The sequence below is a fragment of the Microcaecilia unicolor genome, chromosome 10 (assembly GCF_901765095.1).
Source record: "Microcaecilia unicolor chromosome 10, aMicUni1.1, whole genome shotgun sequence".
In the NCBI taxonomy this organism is placed as follows: domain Eukaryota; kingdom Metazoa; phylum Chordata; class Amphibia; order Gymnophiona; family Siphonopidae; genus Microcaecilia; species Microcaecilia unicolor.
In genome coordinates this window covers 79336020-79353355 of record NC_044040.1, presented here as the reverse complement: position 1 = coordinate 79353355, position 17336 = coordinate 79336020, and the positions used below count along the sequence as shown (strand labels likewise).

Genomic DNA, 17336 nt, shown 5'->3' with positions numbered 1-17336 from the left:
GGGCCCCAAACCCCCGAGAACCGGCGGAGGGGAAAAAAAACCCAGCCAGACCCGAAAACAGCCCTCAGGATCCAGCCAGGAGCCCCAACCGGGTAAGTATAATTTTTTTTTTAATTATTCGTTTTTCTTTTCCTTTTCCCTAACCCTTAACCCCTTGTTACAATAATACAATTTTCCCATTCACATGTATAATCATACACCCATCCATATTCATACACACTTCAGCCATACATGCATTCATTCCGTAAGTCTATCAAAGGCCACCTTTCAAAGTCCCTCAGAAAATACCATGACAATTATAGCAATCTGCAAACCCAAAAACAGTCAAAAATCTTAGGTGGTTGCATCTGACATAGTAGAATGCAGCTCCACTGAGAGTCCCCGACTAGGGCGGGCTTTCTGTCATGTGGATTTCTGTTTTTGTTTCTCCGGAGCTGATGTTCCTGGTGACACACATGCTGCGAGGTCATAGTATCACAAATCTGATAGAGCTTTCCAGGCTTCCACAATAATCTGTACCCTCCATGATTGATCCGCAACAGTCAGTAAAAGCCCAAACAGGTAGAGACAGCGATAATGAAGTTCAGACTGTTGTAAATATTTGGTAACTTCCTGGAGTTCCCTGAGTCGCTGGACAGTGGCCTTGGCCAAATCCTGAAACACAGTGATCTTACAATTATCCCACTGTATCCCCCCCAAGGCACTTTGCTCTCTTCCACACTGCTTTCTTCACCAAAAAAATAATGAAAGCAAGCAATTACATCCCTTGGGAGACCTTCAAGTTGGGGTCCCAAGCTTAAAGTGGTCAAAGTCTCAGCCCCCACTTCCCCCATTTACTTGGGTCAAAACAAAAGTACATATCTACTGGACCACGTGGGCACAGTTTTTATATTGGTCCAACTTCGGGATTCCTTTAAAACACAAATTACAGCACCAGGACCAGTTTCCTAGGTCCTCCAGCGCGACTTGCAAAGTCACCCATTCTTGTTTCTCTTTTTGGAGCTCAGCATGCAGCTTTTGTAACTCTCCCTCCGTGCCCTTGAGTTTCTCGACAGCCTGTTCCACTAGATTCCTAATCCCATGTACCTCTCTCCATAGGTCAAACACTGCTGCTTGGTCTTCCTGACTTCAGACATTTCTGCTTTCAGTGCCTTGAACTATCTGGCCACATCATTCTTTGTAAGTTCCCCATCATGTTCTGAAAATTCCACATGGTCCTCCGTATCAGACCCCGAAACCTCCAGCACCATTTTGGAGCGAACTTTACAAGGCTTCTGCACAGACCCCCGACGTGCAATCTCGGGGAATCCGCCGCAAACTTGTAGTTCTCAAGTCATTTTCGAACTGCCATCACAGCACACAAGCCGAGGTGCAGTGGTGGAGGATTAAAACCCATGGGGGATCAGGATTATATGCAATCATGCGTCCATCTACCAGTGCTGACACATGGTCCTCCGTATCAGACCCCGAATCCTCTGGCACCATTTTGAAGCGAACTTTACTAGGCTTCTGCACAGACCCCCGACGTGCAATCTCGGGGAATCCGCTGCAAACTTGTATTTCTCAAGTCATTTTCGAGCTGCCATCATAGCGCACAAGCTGAGGTGCAGTGGCGGAGGATTAAAACCCATGAAGATGTCACCATGCCAAAGAGGAAGAGATTTTAAAAACTTGCTTCGGCAGCTTGAGCAATGCTGGATAAATCATTTGAACTGTTTGGGGCCAACAAGGATGAATGAAGCCCTCAAATGGAAAGCATTTTTTTTCAAGTTCATTCATGTTTTTGTTTATGCTCTTTTAAAGGTGGATTTGTTACCAATCACCAAAAAGACTTAGGTAAAAAACAGCTCTGACTGGTCTTTTGGATCACAAGCTACATTTTTTCAATGAGTTCCTTTCTCAATTAACTTTTTCTGATGTTTTTATTGGTTGCTTCTTAAATTACAATGGGGCTCATTTTCAAAGCACTTAGCCTTCCAAAGTTCCATAGGTTTCTATGGAACTTTGGAAGGCTAAGTGCTTTGAAAATATTCCTCAATAGAGCCTTAGGTAGAGAGAAGTTCTGATTGGTCTTCTGAATCATAATCTGTTTTCTTAGATAATTTTTTTTTCAATTAACTTTTTATTTTAGTTGGTAGTCTCTTATCCAATTACAATGAAGCTCTGGATAGTGGTGAGTCGTAATTGGTTCTTTTGAATAAAATTTTACATTTATACCCAGGATGCCATCTTGGAAGGAAGGGGGACAGCCCTAATGAAATTGAGTTCATTTACTGCTGGCAAGCATTTTTTTTTAAAGATTACATGATTATTATTTACATTGGTTTTGAATTGCATTTTTTTTTTTATTTCTTCATCTGTCTAGAGCAGAACTCCCCTGATATAGCCTCAACAAAACAGGGGTCCTTGTCAAGAGTTGCTCACTCACAAGACTCTTCCAGCCACTGCAATTGTTGAAGACGCCTCCTGCACATTGCTCTCTGCATTACTAAGCTCTTTTTTCTGTTTATAATTTTTTTGACTTATGAGACACTACATAATTTAGTGAATCTATACTAAATTTATATTTAACTGCTGTGTATTTTTCAAAGATCTTGTGTTGTTCATCACCATTTTGTAAAGTTTTGATAAAGAGATTTTCTGACCCATAATGGTGATTTTTGCGGTAGAAGCAGAGGACCTCTTTTTTTGTATAGGTCACTGAGGTTTTTTTCTCCATTTCATAGTAGGAAGACTTCAATTTACTCATGAATTATAGATTGGGTTTTCTTGTGTAACATTTAAATATAATACATGATGGCAAATAAAGATTATTTGATCCATGAAGTCTATATTCTTTCTCTCTGGTTCTTTAACACTTTAGATTGATGAGTATACAAATTCTCATGCTGAAACCAACTCCAGATCCAACCCCCCCCCCCCCTCAAGGTAAAATTATGTATCATACCTGATAATTTTCTTTCCATTAATCATAGCTGATCAATCCATAGACTGGTGGGTTGTGTCCATCTACCAGCAGGTGGAAATAGAGAGCAATCCTTTTGCCTCCCTATATGTGGTCATGTGCTGCCGGAAACTCCTCAGTATGTCGATATCAAAGCTCCATCCGCAGGACTCAGCACTTAGAGAATTACACCCACAAAGGGACACTCTGCCCAGCTCACCACCGCCGAAACGGGGGAGGGGAATCAACCCAGCTCAACCCCACACAAGTGGGGGAGGGGAATCCGTCTAGCTCATCCCCGCGGAGCGGGGGAGGGACACCACACCCGCCGATGCGGGGGGATCTGGCTTATCCTGCGACCGCAACCGCGGGAGGAGCTGGCTGACACTAACACCGCCAAAGCGGGAGGGATATAATGCTACCCTACTGCCGCACAAAGCGGGAGGGAGCACCGGCAGAATTTAGGTCTCAATCCAGCCCCGTAAAACGGAGGGGAGAGGAATGCAGCAGCTCACTGTAACACAAAATCGTCTCAACTTCAGAAGAATTAAATCGAAAAAACTTGAATACGAAGATCCTCCTGAACAGGAACTGAAGACTAAACTTGAACCTGAAATGCAACCAGAATATAAACAGTACAGATATCTGGGAGGGGCTATGGATTGATCAGCTATGATTAATGAAAAGAAAATTATCAGGTATGATACATAATTTTACCTTCCATATTATCATGCTGATCAATCCATAGACTGGTGGGATGTACCGAAGCAGTACTCACCCAGGGCGGGACATAGAAATCCCTGACCGCAACACTGAAGCTCCAAACCGGGCCTCTGCCCGAGCAGCCACAGTCAAGTGGTAATGATGAGAGAAGGAATGAGCCGATGCCCAAGTTGCCGCCTTACAAATCTCTTCCAAGGAGACGGACCCAGCCTCTGCCATCGAGGCCACCTGTGCCCTAGAGGAGTGAGCCTTCAGCTGGATAGGCGGCATCTTCCCCGCGGCCACATAAGCCGCTGCAATGGCTTCCTTGACCCATCGTGCCACTGTAGGCTTGGATGCCTGCAGACCCTTAAGAGGACCTGCGAACAGCACAAACAGATGATCCGGAAATCATTGGTCACGTCCAAGTATCTGATGCTGACTCGTCTCACATCTAGATATTTGAGAGCAGAGTACTCCTCTGGGTAGTCCTCCCTATGAAAGGAGGGTAGGCAGAGCTGCTGATTCACATGGAAACGAGAAACAATCTTGGGCAGGAAGGAAAGCACCATGCGAATAGACACTCCTGCCTCAGTTAACTGCAGGAAGGGTTCCCGACATGATAGCGCCTGGAGCTCGGAAACTCGTCTGGCTGAAGTGATAGCCACTGAAAAGACTGCTTTCAACATCAGGCCTTTCAGAGATGCCCTCGACAAGGGTTCAAAAGGCGGCTTCTGCAAGGCTCTTAGCACCAGGTTGAGATTCCACGCAGGCACCACTGAGTGCAGAGGAGGGTGCAGGTGATTAACTCCCTTGAGAAAACGTACCACATCTGGCTGCGAGGCCAGGGAAGCACCCTTCAGGCGCCCCTGAAGCAAGCCAGAGCTGCTACCTGGACTTTAAGGGAACTGAGCGACAGGCCTTTCTCCAGACCTTCTTGCAGGAACGCCAACACTGAAGAAATTGGAGCAGTGAAGGGAGAAAGAGAGCCTGCCTCACACCACGATGCAAAGGTACGCCAAACCCTGGCGTAAGCAGTAGAAGTAGAGCGCTTCCTCGCTCTCAGCATAGTGACGATGACCTTGTCTGAGAAGCCCTTCTTCCTCAGACGCTGCCGCTCAATAGCCAGGCCGTAAGACCAAAGGGGGAGGGATCCTCCATTACCACGGGACCCTGGTGCAACAGGCCCCGCACCGCTGGCAGCCGCAGAGGGCCGTCCACCGAGAGCCTGATCAGGTCCGCATACCAGGGACGTCTGGGCCAGTCCGGACCCACCAGGATTATCCGACCCGGATGCTTTGCCACCCGGTCTAGCACCCTGCCCAACATGGGCCAGGGCGGGAACACATAGAGAAGCTCTTGTGTCGGCCACCGTTGGAGAAGAGCATCTACTCCCAGAGAGCGAGGGTCCCGTCCTCTGCTGAAAAAGCGCGGCACTTGGCAATTGGCCGATGACGCCATCAGATCTATGCTCGGCTGGCCCCAGCGCTTCGTGATGTCCAAGAACGCCTGAGCCGATAGCTGCCACTCTCCGGGATCCAAGGTATGGCGACTGAGAAAGTCCGCCTTGACATTCATGACTCCCGCAATGTGGGCCGCCGACAGCTGTTCCAGGTTCGCTTCCGCCCACTGGCATAGCTTCATGGCCTCCTTGGCTAGAGGGGCGCTCTTGGTACCTCCCTGGTGATTGACATAGGCCACAGCCGTGGCATTGTCCGACAGGACCCATACTGGCTTCACCGCCAGTACCGGGAGAAACTCCAAAAGCGCCAACCGAATGTCTCTGAGTTCCAGGAGGTTGATAGACCACTTTGCCTCTGCAGGAGACCAGAGCCTCCTCACTGTCCTTCCCAAGCAGTGGGCTCCCCAGCCCGTCAAAGAGGCGTCCGTCGTGACAACAACACATTCCGGGGTCAAAAGAGGCATTCCTGCGGACAGCCTTGCGCACCGCTGGATCCAAGGGAAGGCGCACAGCGTAATCCTCCGACACTGGAGTCCAGCGCTGCAGCAGAGAGAGCTGTAGAGGTCTCATATGGGCCCTGGCCCAGGGCACTACTTCCATCGTGGCCGTCATAGAGCCCAACAGCTGCACATAGTCCCAAGCCTGAAAAGAAGAGGCTACTAGGAACTAATCCACCTGAGCCTGAAGCTTGACAATCCGATTGTCTGACAGGAACACTCTGCCCACTTGGGTGTCAAAATGAACTCCCAGATACTCCAGGGACTGAGTCGGGCACAGCTGGCTTTTCTCCCAGTTGATGATCCACCCCAGGGAGCTCAACAGAGCACCCGGTCTACAGCTCTGCCGCACTCTGCATAAGAGGGGGCTCGGATCAACCAGTCGTCCAGATAAGGATGGACTTGTACTCCTTCCTTTCGTAGGAAGGCCGCAATGACCACCATTACTTTGGAGAAGGTCCGCGGAGCAGTAGCCAACCCGAACGGGAGGGCTCTGAACTGGAAGTGTCGGCCCAGGACTGCAAAACGCAGAAAGCGTTGATGAGGAGGCCAGATGGGAATATGCAAGTAAGCTTCCTTGATGTCCAAGGATGCCAGGAACTCCCCTGCCTTCACTGCCGCTATAACAGAGCGGAGAGTCTCCATTCGGAAGTGTCGAACTTTCAAGGCCCGATTGACCCCTTTGAGGTCGAGGATACCTCCTTTCTTTGGTACCACAAAGTAAATGGAGTAACGACCCTTGCCAAGCTGATCTTCTGGCACCGGAACGACCGCACTCAGGCAGACCAGATTGTCCAAAGTCTGCTGCACTGCCACAGCTTTGACCGGAGACTTGCAGGGAGAGTGCACAAACCCGTCTCTTAAGGGTCGGCAGAACTCTAGCTTGTAGCCGTCTCTGATGACGTCCAGCACTTACCCTGGTCCACTCGCCCAGAAACAAGGATAGGCGTCCTCCAATCTGCTCTGCGCCATGGACCAGGGCCCCGTCATTGGGTACGAGACCCTGGGGGAGGACCGGAGGACGCACCTCCGGGACGGCGGTCTCTGCAAAAGGAATTCTGCTTGGGGGAGAAGTTCCACTTGAAGGAAGAGGGGGCAGAGGAGCCCGACTTGCCCAGGCGATACCGACGGGCTTCCTGAAACCGTCCTTTGGAGGAACCGGGGCGGGCACCACTGGCACGAGCCCTGACCTCCGGTAACCTCTTGCCCTTGGACGTGCCGAGATCGGTCACAATCTTGTCCAGCTCGACCCCAAGGAGCAGCTTGCCTTTAAAAGGCAACTTAGCCAAGCGAGACTTAGAGGCGTGGTCAGTAGACCAATACTTCAGCCAAAGCCAGCGCCGAGCAGAGACTGTCTGAGCCATACCTTTAGCCGAGGCTCTCAAGACATCATACAGCAAGTCTGCCAAGTAGGCCAAGCCCGATTCCAGGGCTGGCAAATCAGCCCTCAAGGAAGGATCCGAGGGGGAAGCCCGCTGCACAATCGTCAGGCACGCCCTGGCCACATAGGAGCCGCAAACTGAGGCCTGCAAACTTAAAGCAGCCACCTCGAAGGACGACTTTAAAGCCGCCGCCAATCTTCTGTCTTGGGCGTCCTTTAGGGCCGTGCCACCTTCCACCGGCAACGCCGTTTTCTTAGTCACCGCAGTGATTAAGGAATCCACGGTAGGCCAAAGAAAGGCCTCCCGTTCGCCTTCCGGCAGAGGATAGAGGCGGGACATAGCCCTAGCCACTTTAAGGCTCGCTTCTGGGAAATCCCATTGAGCCGAAATCAAGGTGCGCATGGCTTCATGCACGTGGAAGGTTCTAGGCGGGCGCTTCCCCAGCATAATGGCAGAGCCAGCAGAGGCTGAGGGAGAGATGTCCTCCGGAGAGGAAATCTTCAAAATGCTCATGGCCTGCACTACCAGGTTGGGCAAATCCTCTGAGCGAAAGATCCGCGCTGCAGAGGGGTCATCCCCTCCATCCGAGCGGGAATCAGTCTCCTCCAAGGAATCCCCAAAGGACCGTTGGGAGAACTCAGATACGCTGCCCTCATCTACATCAGAGGAGACAGAGTCCTCTAGGGCCTGGAAATCCACCCGAGGGCGTTTGCTTCCGGAGGCCTCAACCCCTTTATCAGACAGGGGAGCAGGGGCAGCGTTTTGCGTAAGAAAAGCCCGATGCAGCAGCAAAATGAACTCAGGGGAGAAACCCCCCAGACTATGCACTTCTGCAGCCTGGGCCACGGCCCTAGACGCACCCTCAACCAGCGCTCGCAAGAGCGGGGGAGAAACATGCTGCGCATCCAAAATGGCGTCCGGTGCGAAACTCTGAGAAGGAGCCGCGCGGGAAGAACGGCGCTTAACTTTGGCCGCTTTCTTGCCGTCGCCTGAATCAAGGGCGACCATGGCATTAACGTCTCCCACCTCGAGGGCGGCCCAAGAAGCCGTCCGAGCAGAGTGGCCGGCCAAAATGGAGGGGGCGAGCAGCGGGGAATGGGCGCTTATGGCGGGAAAAACTGTCGCACTGGAGGAAGAACCGGGACATTGACCGGACTCCAAACTGACGCCCAAAAAGGGCGATTCAGGCTTTGAAACCCCCGCATCCCCGCTAGACGCGAACACGCGGTCCAGGGAGCGATTCTTCATGCCCTCGCCCTCCGACGCCATAAGCCACGTGGAGACCGATCGGGGAATCCCCTGCCCACTACAAAAGGTAAAAATTACCTGCTCCTCGCTCCGAGCTGTAAAGAACTGGTGTCCCAGTAAGCAGCTGCAATAAACGCTGATATAAACGTTGAAATAAACGCCCTTAAAGGACGTCCAAAAATGTTTTATTTTTTTTTTAACAGAGCCAGCGGGAGGGGGGAGAAAAGGAGGGACCTGGCACCACCAGGGCACTTGCTCAAGAAGAGCCCTCAACCCCAGGTACTCAACAAAACCTAAGAATTAGGCCTGGAGACCTAGCCAGAGCTGCTGCTGTGTGTGACCACCACCTGCTGAGATAGAGAACATACTGAGGAGTTTCCGGCAGCACATGACCACATATAGGGAGGCAAAAGGATTGCTCTCTATCTCCACCTGCTGGTAGATGGACACAACCCACCAGTCTATGGAATGATCAGCATGATGATATGGAATGTTTTTTTTATGGAACCTCTCAACATTTTTTCTATCACTGCCCTCTGTATCTGTTCCAGGCATGCCAAATTCCTCCACTATACTTGTTGATACATTATCTTAAGCACTGCCACCTTCTTCTCCGATTCTAACGAGACTAATACTTGTCCACCATCCATGTCCTTTTCCCAGGCCATTTTGACCTTTCATCCAATTATGATGGGGTAGGCTAATGGATAATGTTCTTGTCTTCCAATTTGCTGAAATCAAAGCACCTAGTAGTGACCAGAAGATGTGCAATAAGTTTAACTGTTCAAAATCATGAATGAGAAATTCAAATGGAAAACCACAGTAACTGATCACCATCGTCTTTTAAAGAAAGTGCACACCCTGCAATCAATGTTCTCTCTTCCCTATCGCTCAGCTACTGAACCTTAATTTAAATGACAAATTTGAAGTGCTCCTTTAAAAAAGGTGAGCCTATATGGACCAAGATTTTTTTCCTAATTTAACATATGTACCTTACAATCTTCTATCTTACCTCAGAAACAACTTCATGTGACATGAGTCTCTGAATGGCTGCTAGACACAATAGAGTGATCTTGGGTTCTTTTGTTCCACACCCCATCAGAAAAGGCTGGACTACTTCTGAGCTGTTCTCTTTCAAAGCTATTAAGAGAAACAAGAACAGTTAGGAAAAGCTTTAACTATGTAATTTCTCACTTTTTTTAATTTTACCTTTGCTATAATGTTCAAAATGGAAAGGATACAAAAATATAAATCAATAAAGATATACATTACAGAAAACTTTAAAATATACTTTAAAAATATTCTCCCATTAACAAATCTGAATATTATACACCACTTCTAGATTTTCCTGTAATGAAATTAGGACAATCATGGAGCCAATAACACCCAAATGCTCACATTATTCCAGTTCAATCTCCGATGAAAACAGGATTTAAAAACTCCTAAAGCTTAACTGTCTCCAGTAGGCTCAATTTTAGCAATCTGGAACAAAATTGCAAATGACAAGGAAACGAGTTACCGAGCTGAGGAATTGAAAATATCTTATCTCTAGTTTTAAGTAGTCTGAAAAAAATAAATAGAAGCCTTTCATACTTTGAATTCAGGGCACATACTTTAATTGAAGTTTAGTAATCAGGCCCAAAAGCCTACACAGTAGTCATCAAAAGCAACAGCTTTTTATTTTATCTATGTTTCAGTTAGCAACCACTGTAAATTTTAAGTACTGAAATAATACCACAACCAATTTCACAATCAGTAAATAATGAAGCAGCATCATTTTGAAAGGACACCATAAGAAATAGTTTATGGAGAAACCAGAAAGAGTTTGCTATATGCCAACGTTAGGGCATAAAATTTCAAATCCAACTGCCTCACACTTAGGGCGGGGAATTTATCAAGCAGTGTTATGGCCTTAATGTACGTTAAAGGAATTAGTGCACACCAAATGATAAAAGCCCATTCTATATGGGCATTTAGCGTGTGCTAATTCCCCTAAATATGAGTTAAGGTCATTATGCTGCTTGATGAATTTCCCCCTTACTCTACTCGGGATTAGTGGAGGGTAAAGGGTTACAGAAAAAAAAATATTGAACTGAGAACAGTTTTCAAAGTCATGTATGAAACATCACATTGCCAGATTACCACTTCTAACTATTTTGATTCAATGAGGGTGAACATATATGTGTTTGAGAATGTGGGTACTTTGAGCAGACTTAAGTAGAGGCACTACCAGGGAAGGGAAGGGATGGGCAGGAAAACAACATGAGTAGATCTGACTTTCAAATCTACACGTGGATTTCAGATAAAATTTATCAACAGAAAAAAACAAAACCAATGCAAAGTTTCCACATACAGAAATCAATTTTCAAAGGAAGCTTTCAAGTTTAATCATTTTTTTTAATGAACTGTCCATTGGGAGTTCCTTTAATTGGTTACACACATCCATAAAATAAAATAGAAAGAGAGAAAGGAAAACGGATGTTACAATAAAATCAAAGATAGTAAAGGGATAGGAGAGCAGTCATATGCATCCAGTCTGGCCAATCATGCATCCCGAGACACCCAGCAGTTGGTAGCTGAAACCCATAAGGTAAAAGTAATAGTTAACCTAATGTGCTTGAAAGAACGAACAATAAGAAGGTTTTGCTGAGAAGATCTAAGCTCTCTGGGTGAAGAATAAGGAATTAACAGATGGGATTTGGCATCCATTTGAAAATCATATATAAGATCTGAAGTACAAAGTACCCACAAACTCTGCAGGTAAGTAGACATATAGAAAATTGTCTTTTCAGTAAGGCAGTCTCTCCAAATGGATTAGTTTTGCACATACAAGGAATAGTGGAAGTGACACAAAGCAAAGCTGAACACTAAAGTTTGTAAATAATCTTTTATTATTAATCTTCATTAGACTCGACACGGCCCATGTTTCGGCTAGATGCCCTGCATCAGAAATCTGGAGAAGGTTTTAACATAGATCAGAGTAATGTATCAGCTTCAAAATGCTTAATGTATAGAATTCATGAAGACACAAATCCAAGCGCTACGCTCAACTGTAACTCTGGCACAAACACACTTGTTACAAAAGAAACTTGTATATCATTAAACATCCAGCAGTTTGCAAAATCAAGAGCGCCAACACTGGATCTTTAACGATTGGAACGATATGCAAGTTTCTTTTGTAACAAGTGTGCTTGTGCCAGTTACAGTTCAGCATACTGCTTGGATCTGTGGCTTATTCAATTCCAAACATTAGGCATTTTTGGAGCCATTACATCACTCTGATCTATGTTAAAACCTTCTCCTGATGCAGGCCATGTAGCCCAAACATGGCCCAAGTCGAGCCTAGTGAAGTTCAACAATAGAGGATTATTTAGCATCTTTGGTGTTCAGCTTTGCTTTGTGTCACCTTCGCTGTTTCTTGTTTTTGCTTTTTTTATCCATGGAGAATTGTTCTTCTGGTTAAGAACATAAGAATTGCCATACTGGGACAGACCGAAGGTCCATCAAGCCCAGTATCCTACTTCCAACAGTGGCCAATCTTGGTCACAAGTACCTGGCAAGACCCCAGAACAGCAAAACAGATTTTATGCTGCTTATCCTAGAATATGCAGTGGATTTTCCCAAGCCCATCTTAATAATGGCTTTCGGACTTTGCTTTTAGGAAATTATCCAGACCTTTTTTAAACCCTGCTAAGCTTCTCTGGCAATGAATTCCACAGTCCAATTACATATTGAGTCAAGAAATATTTTCTCCGATTCACTTTAAATTTACTACTTTGTAGTGTCAATGCGTGCCCCCTAGTCCTAATATTTTTGGAAAGAGTAAACAAGTGATTCACATCTACCTGCTCCATTCCACTCAATATTTTATAAACCTCTATAACATCTCCCCTCAGCCGTCTCTTCTCCAAACTGAAGAGCCCTAGATAATTTAGCCTTTCCTCATAGGGAAGTTATCCCACCCCTATATCATTTGTGCCGCCTTTCTCTGTATCTTTTCTTATTCCACTGTATCTTTTTTGAGATGTGGTGACCAGAACAGAACACAGTATTCGAGGGGTGAGAAACAAAGCCATTATAACATTCTCAGTTTTGTTTTCCATTCCTTTCCTAATAATTCCTAACATTCTATTTCTTTCTTAGCCGCAGCTGCACAATGAGCAGAGAGGGTTTCAATGTATCATCCACGATGACACCTAGATCCTTATCCTGGGTGGTGACTCCTAATGTGGAACCTTGCATCACGTAACTATGGTTTGGTTCCTCTTTCCCACATGTGTCACTTTGCACTTGCTCACATTAAATGTCATCTGCCATTTAGATGCCCAGTCTCCCAGTTTCGTACGGTCCTCTTGCAATTTTTCACAATCCTCTTGCGATTTTACAACTTTAAATAACTGTGTCATCAGCAAATTTAATTACCTCACTAGTTATTCCCATCTATAGATCATTTATAAATATGTTAAAAAGCAGCGGTCCCAGCACAAATCCCTGGGGAACCCCACTATCTACCCTTCTCCATTGAGAATACTGACTATTTAACCCTACTCTGTTTTTTTCCACTCTATCAGTTCTGCATATATCATGAAAGTAATGAGCCTCACTCTTAAGCCAGGATGTGAGCAGTATGATCTCAGTCTCTCAAATCTACTGATTCATTGTCATGGTACTTGAATTGTGCCACAGAGAGCTTCTTTCTGTTTGGAAGATGCTTTTAATCAGGCCTGTGGCATCCAATACAATGGAAACATTTTCTTGGTCACTCACTGAATTTCCTGGTACCTAAGGATCTTCTCCCTTTCCATATGATCCACAGAATAATCACTTGGCACCACACCTCTGTTATCTATGTCATTTTCATATTTTTTCCATCATTATATCTAGTTTTCTTGCATTGAGCTTTATATTGGTTGGAATGCGAATGTCCCAAGAGACTATAGGGCTCATTTTCGAAAGAGGACGCTCATCTTTCACCATAAATCGGAAGATGGGCGTCCTTCTCACACGGTCGTCCAAATCGGTATAATCGAAAGCCGATTTTGGACGTCCCCTACTGCTTTCCGTCGCAGGGACGGCCAAAGTTCAAGGGGGCGTATCGGAGGCGTAGCGAAGGCAGGACATGGGCATGCCTTAAACTTGGACGTCCTCGACCCATAATCGAAAGAAACACTTGGACAACTTTACCTGGTCATGTTTTTCTTAAGACCAAGGCACAAAAAGGTGCCCGAAATGACCAGATGACCACAGAAGAGAATCGGGGATGACCTCCCCTTACTCCCCCAGTGGTCACTAACCCCCTCCCAGCCTCAAAAAATATATTTAAAAATATTTTGTGCCAGCCTCAGATGTCATACCCAGTTCCATCACAGTAGTATGCAGGTCCCTGGAGCAGTTTCAGTGGGTGCAGTGCACTTCAGGCAGGCGGATCCAGGCCCATACCCCCCTACCTGTTACGTTTGTGGAGGAAACAGCGAGCCCTCCAAAACCCACTCTCTTTCACCATATAGTAGATAAGTTGTTAGACCTCCCATGCTAGGACCATTATCTGAATGACAAGCTTCCTGAACTTATTGATTACATCAATTGAATACTGACAGTGTTTTCCCTAGCTTAGGGAGAGTCTCTTGTCCCTTAAATGTTTCAGAAACAAGAGGATGCCTGTAAATAACATGTATACCATTTAGATGATAACTGTAGAAAGATGGAATGTTAAATTTCACCCCCCCTTCCAGGTCCTTTATGAGACCTGTTTTGCATAAATGGGAAAACTGTGCACTTAACCAATTACTTGTTGCCCTAATATTGTTAGTTATGCAAGATATCTTTTTATGAACATACATTTCCTTTGTGTTAGGAATTAGAAAAGGTAGTATAGCTTTTAAGTGTAGGTTATTGGAATATTTCTGAGATAAGAGACAGTTTTTCAAAAGATTAAGTTGCTATATTTATTTGGATTTGTTTACCACCTTTTAGAAGGAATTCACTCAAGACGGTGTACAGTAAGAATAGATCAAACATGAGCAATAGACAATTACAGCAGTAAAATATTCAAACAACAATACAAAGTATGGCATAGCATACTACTTACAATGTAAACACAATACATAGAACATTTTAATTGATAGTGAAGGGTAAAGCAAAGATGGAACATATAGATAGGTAAGAGTTAGAAAGTAAGGTGACTAATTTAAAGAAAGTTGCACATGAGGTCAGAGAGATGGTTAAATATTATCTCAGCTAGGGTAGGAGTGGATAAACAACTATACTTTAATAATATTTTACTGTTTATTTCAAGTCTGTCATATTCAGAATTGGTTAACCCCTTAATTATGACATATCTCACTGGAGTTTTAGGGTTTTATTTTTTGAATGCTCCACTACAATGGACTGTCGGGTGGATCAACTAAGATGGAAAATGATCTTATAGCAAATTAAGTACATAAGTACATAAGCACCGCCATACTGGGAAAAGACCAAGGGTTCATCAAGCCCAGCATCCTGTCTCCAACAGCGGCCAATCCAGGCTTCAAGAACCCGGCAACCCCCCCCCCCCCCCCCCAAAAAAAAAAAAAAAAAAAAATTTTTAATAATGTTCAATGGACTTTTCCCTCAGGAATCTGTCCAAACGCCCTTTAAATTCCGTAAGGCCAGCTGCTGTCACTACATTCTCTGGCAACGAATTCCAGAGTTTAACTACACGCTGAGTAAAGAAAAACTTTCTCCTATTTGTTTTAAATCTACCATCTTCTAGCTTCATCTTGTGTCCCCTGGTTTTGTTGTTGTTTGAAAGTGTAAACAAACGCTTCACATCTGTCCGCTCTAATCCGCTCATTATCTTGTAGACTTCTATCATAACACCCCTCAGCCGCCTTTTCTCCAAGCTGAAGAGCCCTAACCTTCTCAGCCTTTCCTCATAAGGAAGTCATTCCATTACCTTTATCATTTTCGTCGCCCTTCTCTGCACCTTCTCTAATTTGATAAGGCTAAAGGTTAAAGAGATGTTCAAGAGATGTTCCAAGTAAATGAGAAGATGTATTTGTAATGAGAAAATGTAAAGTTGTTACCTGCCATTGTGCAAGTTGTGTAAACTGTTTAAAATAGTGTGAATAGTCACATGGCAGGAATAGGATGTATGATGGTAGAAGGTGACTGTTATTATAATAGGCAGCACGTACAGAAAGAAAATTGCAGGTTGACTGAAAGGTATGTGTAAAGTGAACATATATATGGAAGTATTTGAGTAGGCATGTTATGTGAATTGAATATAATTATAAAATAGAACTGTATAAAAATCTGAGAATAAAAATCACTGAGCTAATGGAATTTTTGTTAAGGAACTGGGCTGATATAAAAACAGACTGTAAAGCTTGCTAGAAGCTATGTAGACACTAACTGACCTGAGGCCTAAACAAAAATGAGATCCTCTTTGCAATGACATGTTTAAAGGATTTACTGTTTTGAGCCATGTTGAAGGTTCAAAAGAGCTTTTATTTAATACTAGTAAAAAAGCCCCGTTTCTGATGCAAATGAAACGGGGGCTAGCAAGGTTTTCTTCTGTGTGCATGTGGGAGTGTGCTGTCTGTCCCCTCAGCTCTCTGTCCCCTCCCCACTTGGAGTCGAGTCCTTCAGTGTTAAGTTTCCTGCTGTGTTTGTGTTACAGAGATAGTTAGGGCTTCTGCCCTCTCTCCCCTCCCCCCTCCGAGTCCTTCACTGTTACAGAGAGAGCGATTTGATTTCGTGCTTTACTGTGTTTTCCTTCACTGTTTGCGTTACAGAGAGAGCGAGGGCGGGGCAGACACTCATGGGGAAACCGGATATCTCCCCCCCTTCACACTTCCGGCTGGAGGCTTCATTTAGAACGTTGGTGGTGCCTTTTATATATAGAGAAGATTAGTTGAAGCCTTCCAGAGGAAGAAGAACCTCCCCCACATAGAAGCATAAGGTATGTAAAAGGTACCAGCACAAATTTCCACTGCAACTGTGCAAAGAAGGATGATTTACAGTATCTGGACCTTCTCCTCATCTGCTACTAGAGGGGACTGGCCGCTGCAGACTCATCTGTCACCAGGATTATCTGCCTATAACTGCAACAAAGTTTTCAAGAGACTGAACAGTAAAGCTTTATAGTGTGTTTATTTTTCATGAACTTTTTCCTAGTTTTCTACTTACTTTTATTATTGCATTAGGAGTTTATTCCTTCCTTCAGTATTAAAGTATTGTCTTGTATGTAATGCTAGAATTAATACTAAGCTTATGAAATTTAAAATAAAGAGATAGGCCAGTTAAAGGAAATATGTGCTTTTCAAAGGGATGTAATATTAGGAAACTGTATGTATAAATATTTTATATATATTTTTTTATTTGTACCCCGCACTTTTTCCCACTCATGGCAGGCTCAATGCGGCAGGCAATGGAGGGTTAAGTGACTTGCCCAAAATCACAAGGAGCTGCCTGGGCCGGGAATCAAACTCAGTTCCTCAGTTCCCCAGGACCAAAGTCCACCACCCTAACCACTAGGCCACTCCTCCATCCTGCCCTGACTCTTATGTCCATTCCTTATTTTCACTCATTTCAGGGGACACTATCTCTCTTTGTTTTACTTTGCTGCTCAGTTGAAGCGAGACCACACATAACTGCAGTGAAGAAAAAAGGAGGCATCTCTTATTGATGTAAGGAGGGTCTATAGCCAATTCAACAGATGCTATCTCAGGACTAAAAGCCCAATCATTTTCCTCAACCAGAGGCAGAAATTTCTGGATTAGGGAATGGAATGCTGAACTCAGAAGAATGATGGATTATAGTATAGTCACCCCAATTCTCAATACCTCCACATGTGTGAAAAGCCTGAAGACCTTTGAAGATGTCAGGAGAAACCAAGCCTACACTAGTCACAGCTTTTCTTAGAAGAACTTAAGACAGAGTTATTTCCTGGATAAGTGAAGGGTTTTGCTAATTACCTGTGGATTGGCAAATTCATGACAGGATGGAATCTTAAATGTATTTGCTGTTATATGTGAGGAAAAAAAAGTTTTATAAGAATTAAATGTTTGAATAAGAAAGTAGAGATTATATGGCAAAAACCTTGCTTTCGAGAACCCTCT

General features: G+C 44.8%; 1 protein-coding gene across 1 annotated transcript in view; it reads right to left on the bottom strand.

The window, feature by feature from the left end:
* The window catches only part of MON2 (MON2 homolog, regulator of endosome-to-Golgi trafficking), a 461654-nt gene that overhangs the window by 406865 nt on the left and 37453 nt on the right, over positions 1 to 17336 (bottom strand). The window contains 1 exon segment of the mRNA XM_030215834.1: positions 9248 to 9375. Within this exon segment, the coding sequence (XP_030071694.1) occupies positions 9248 to 9375 (128 nt within the window).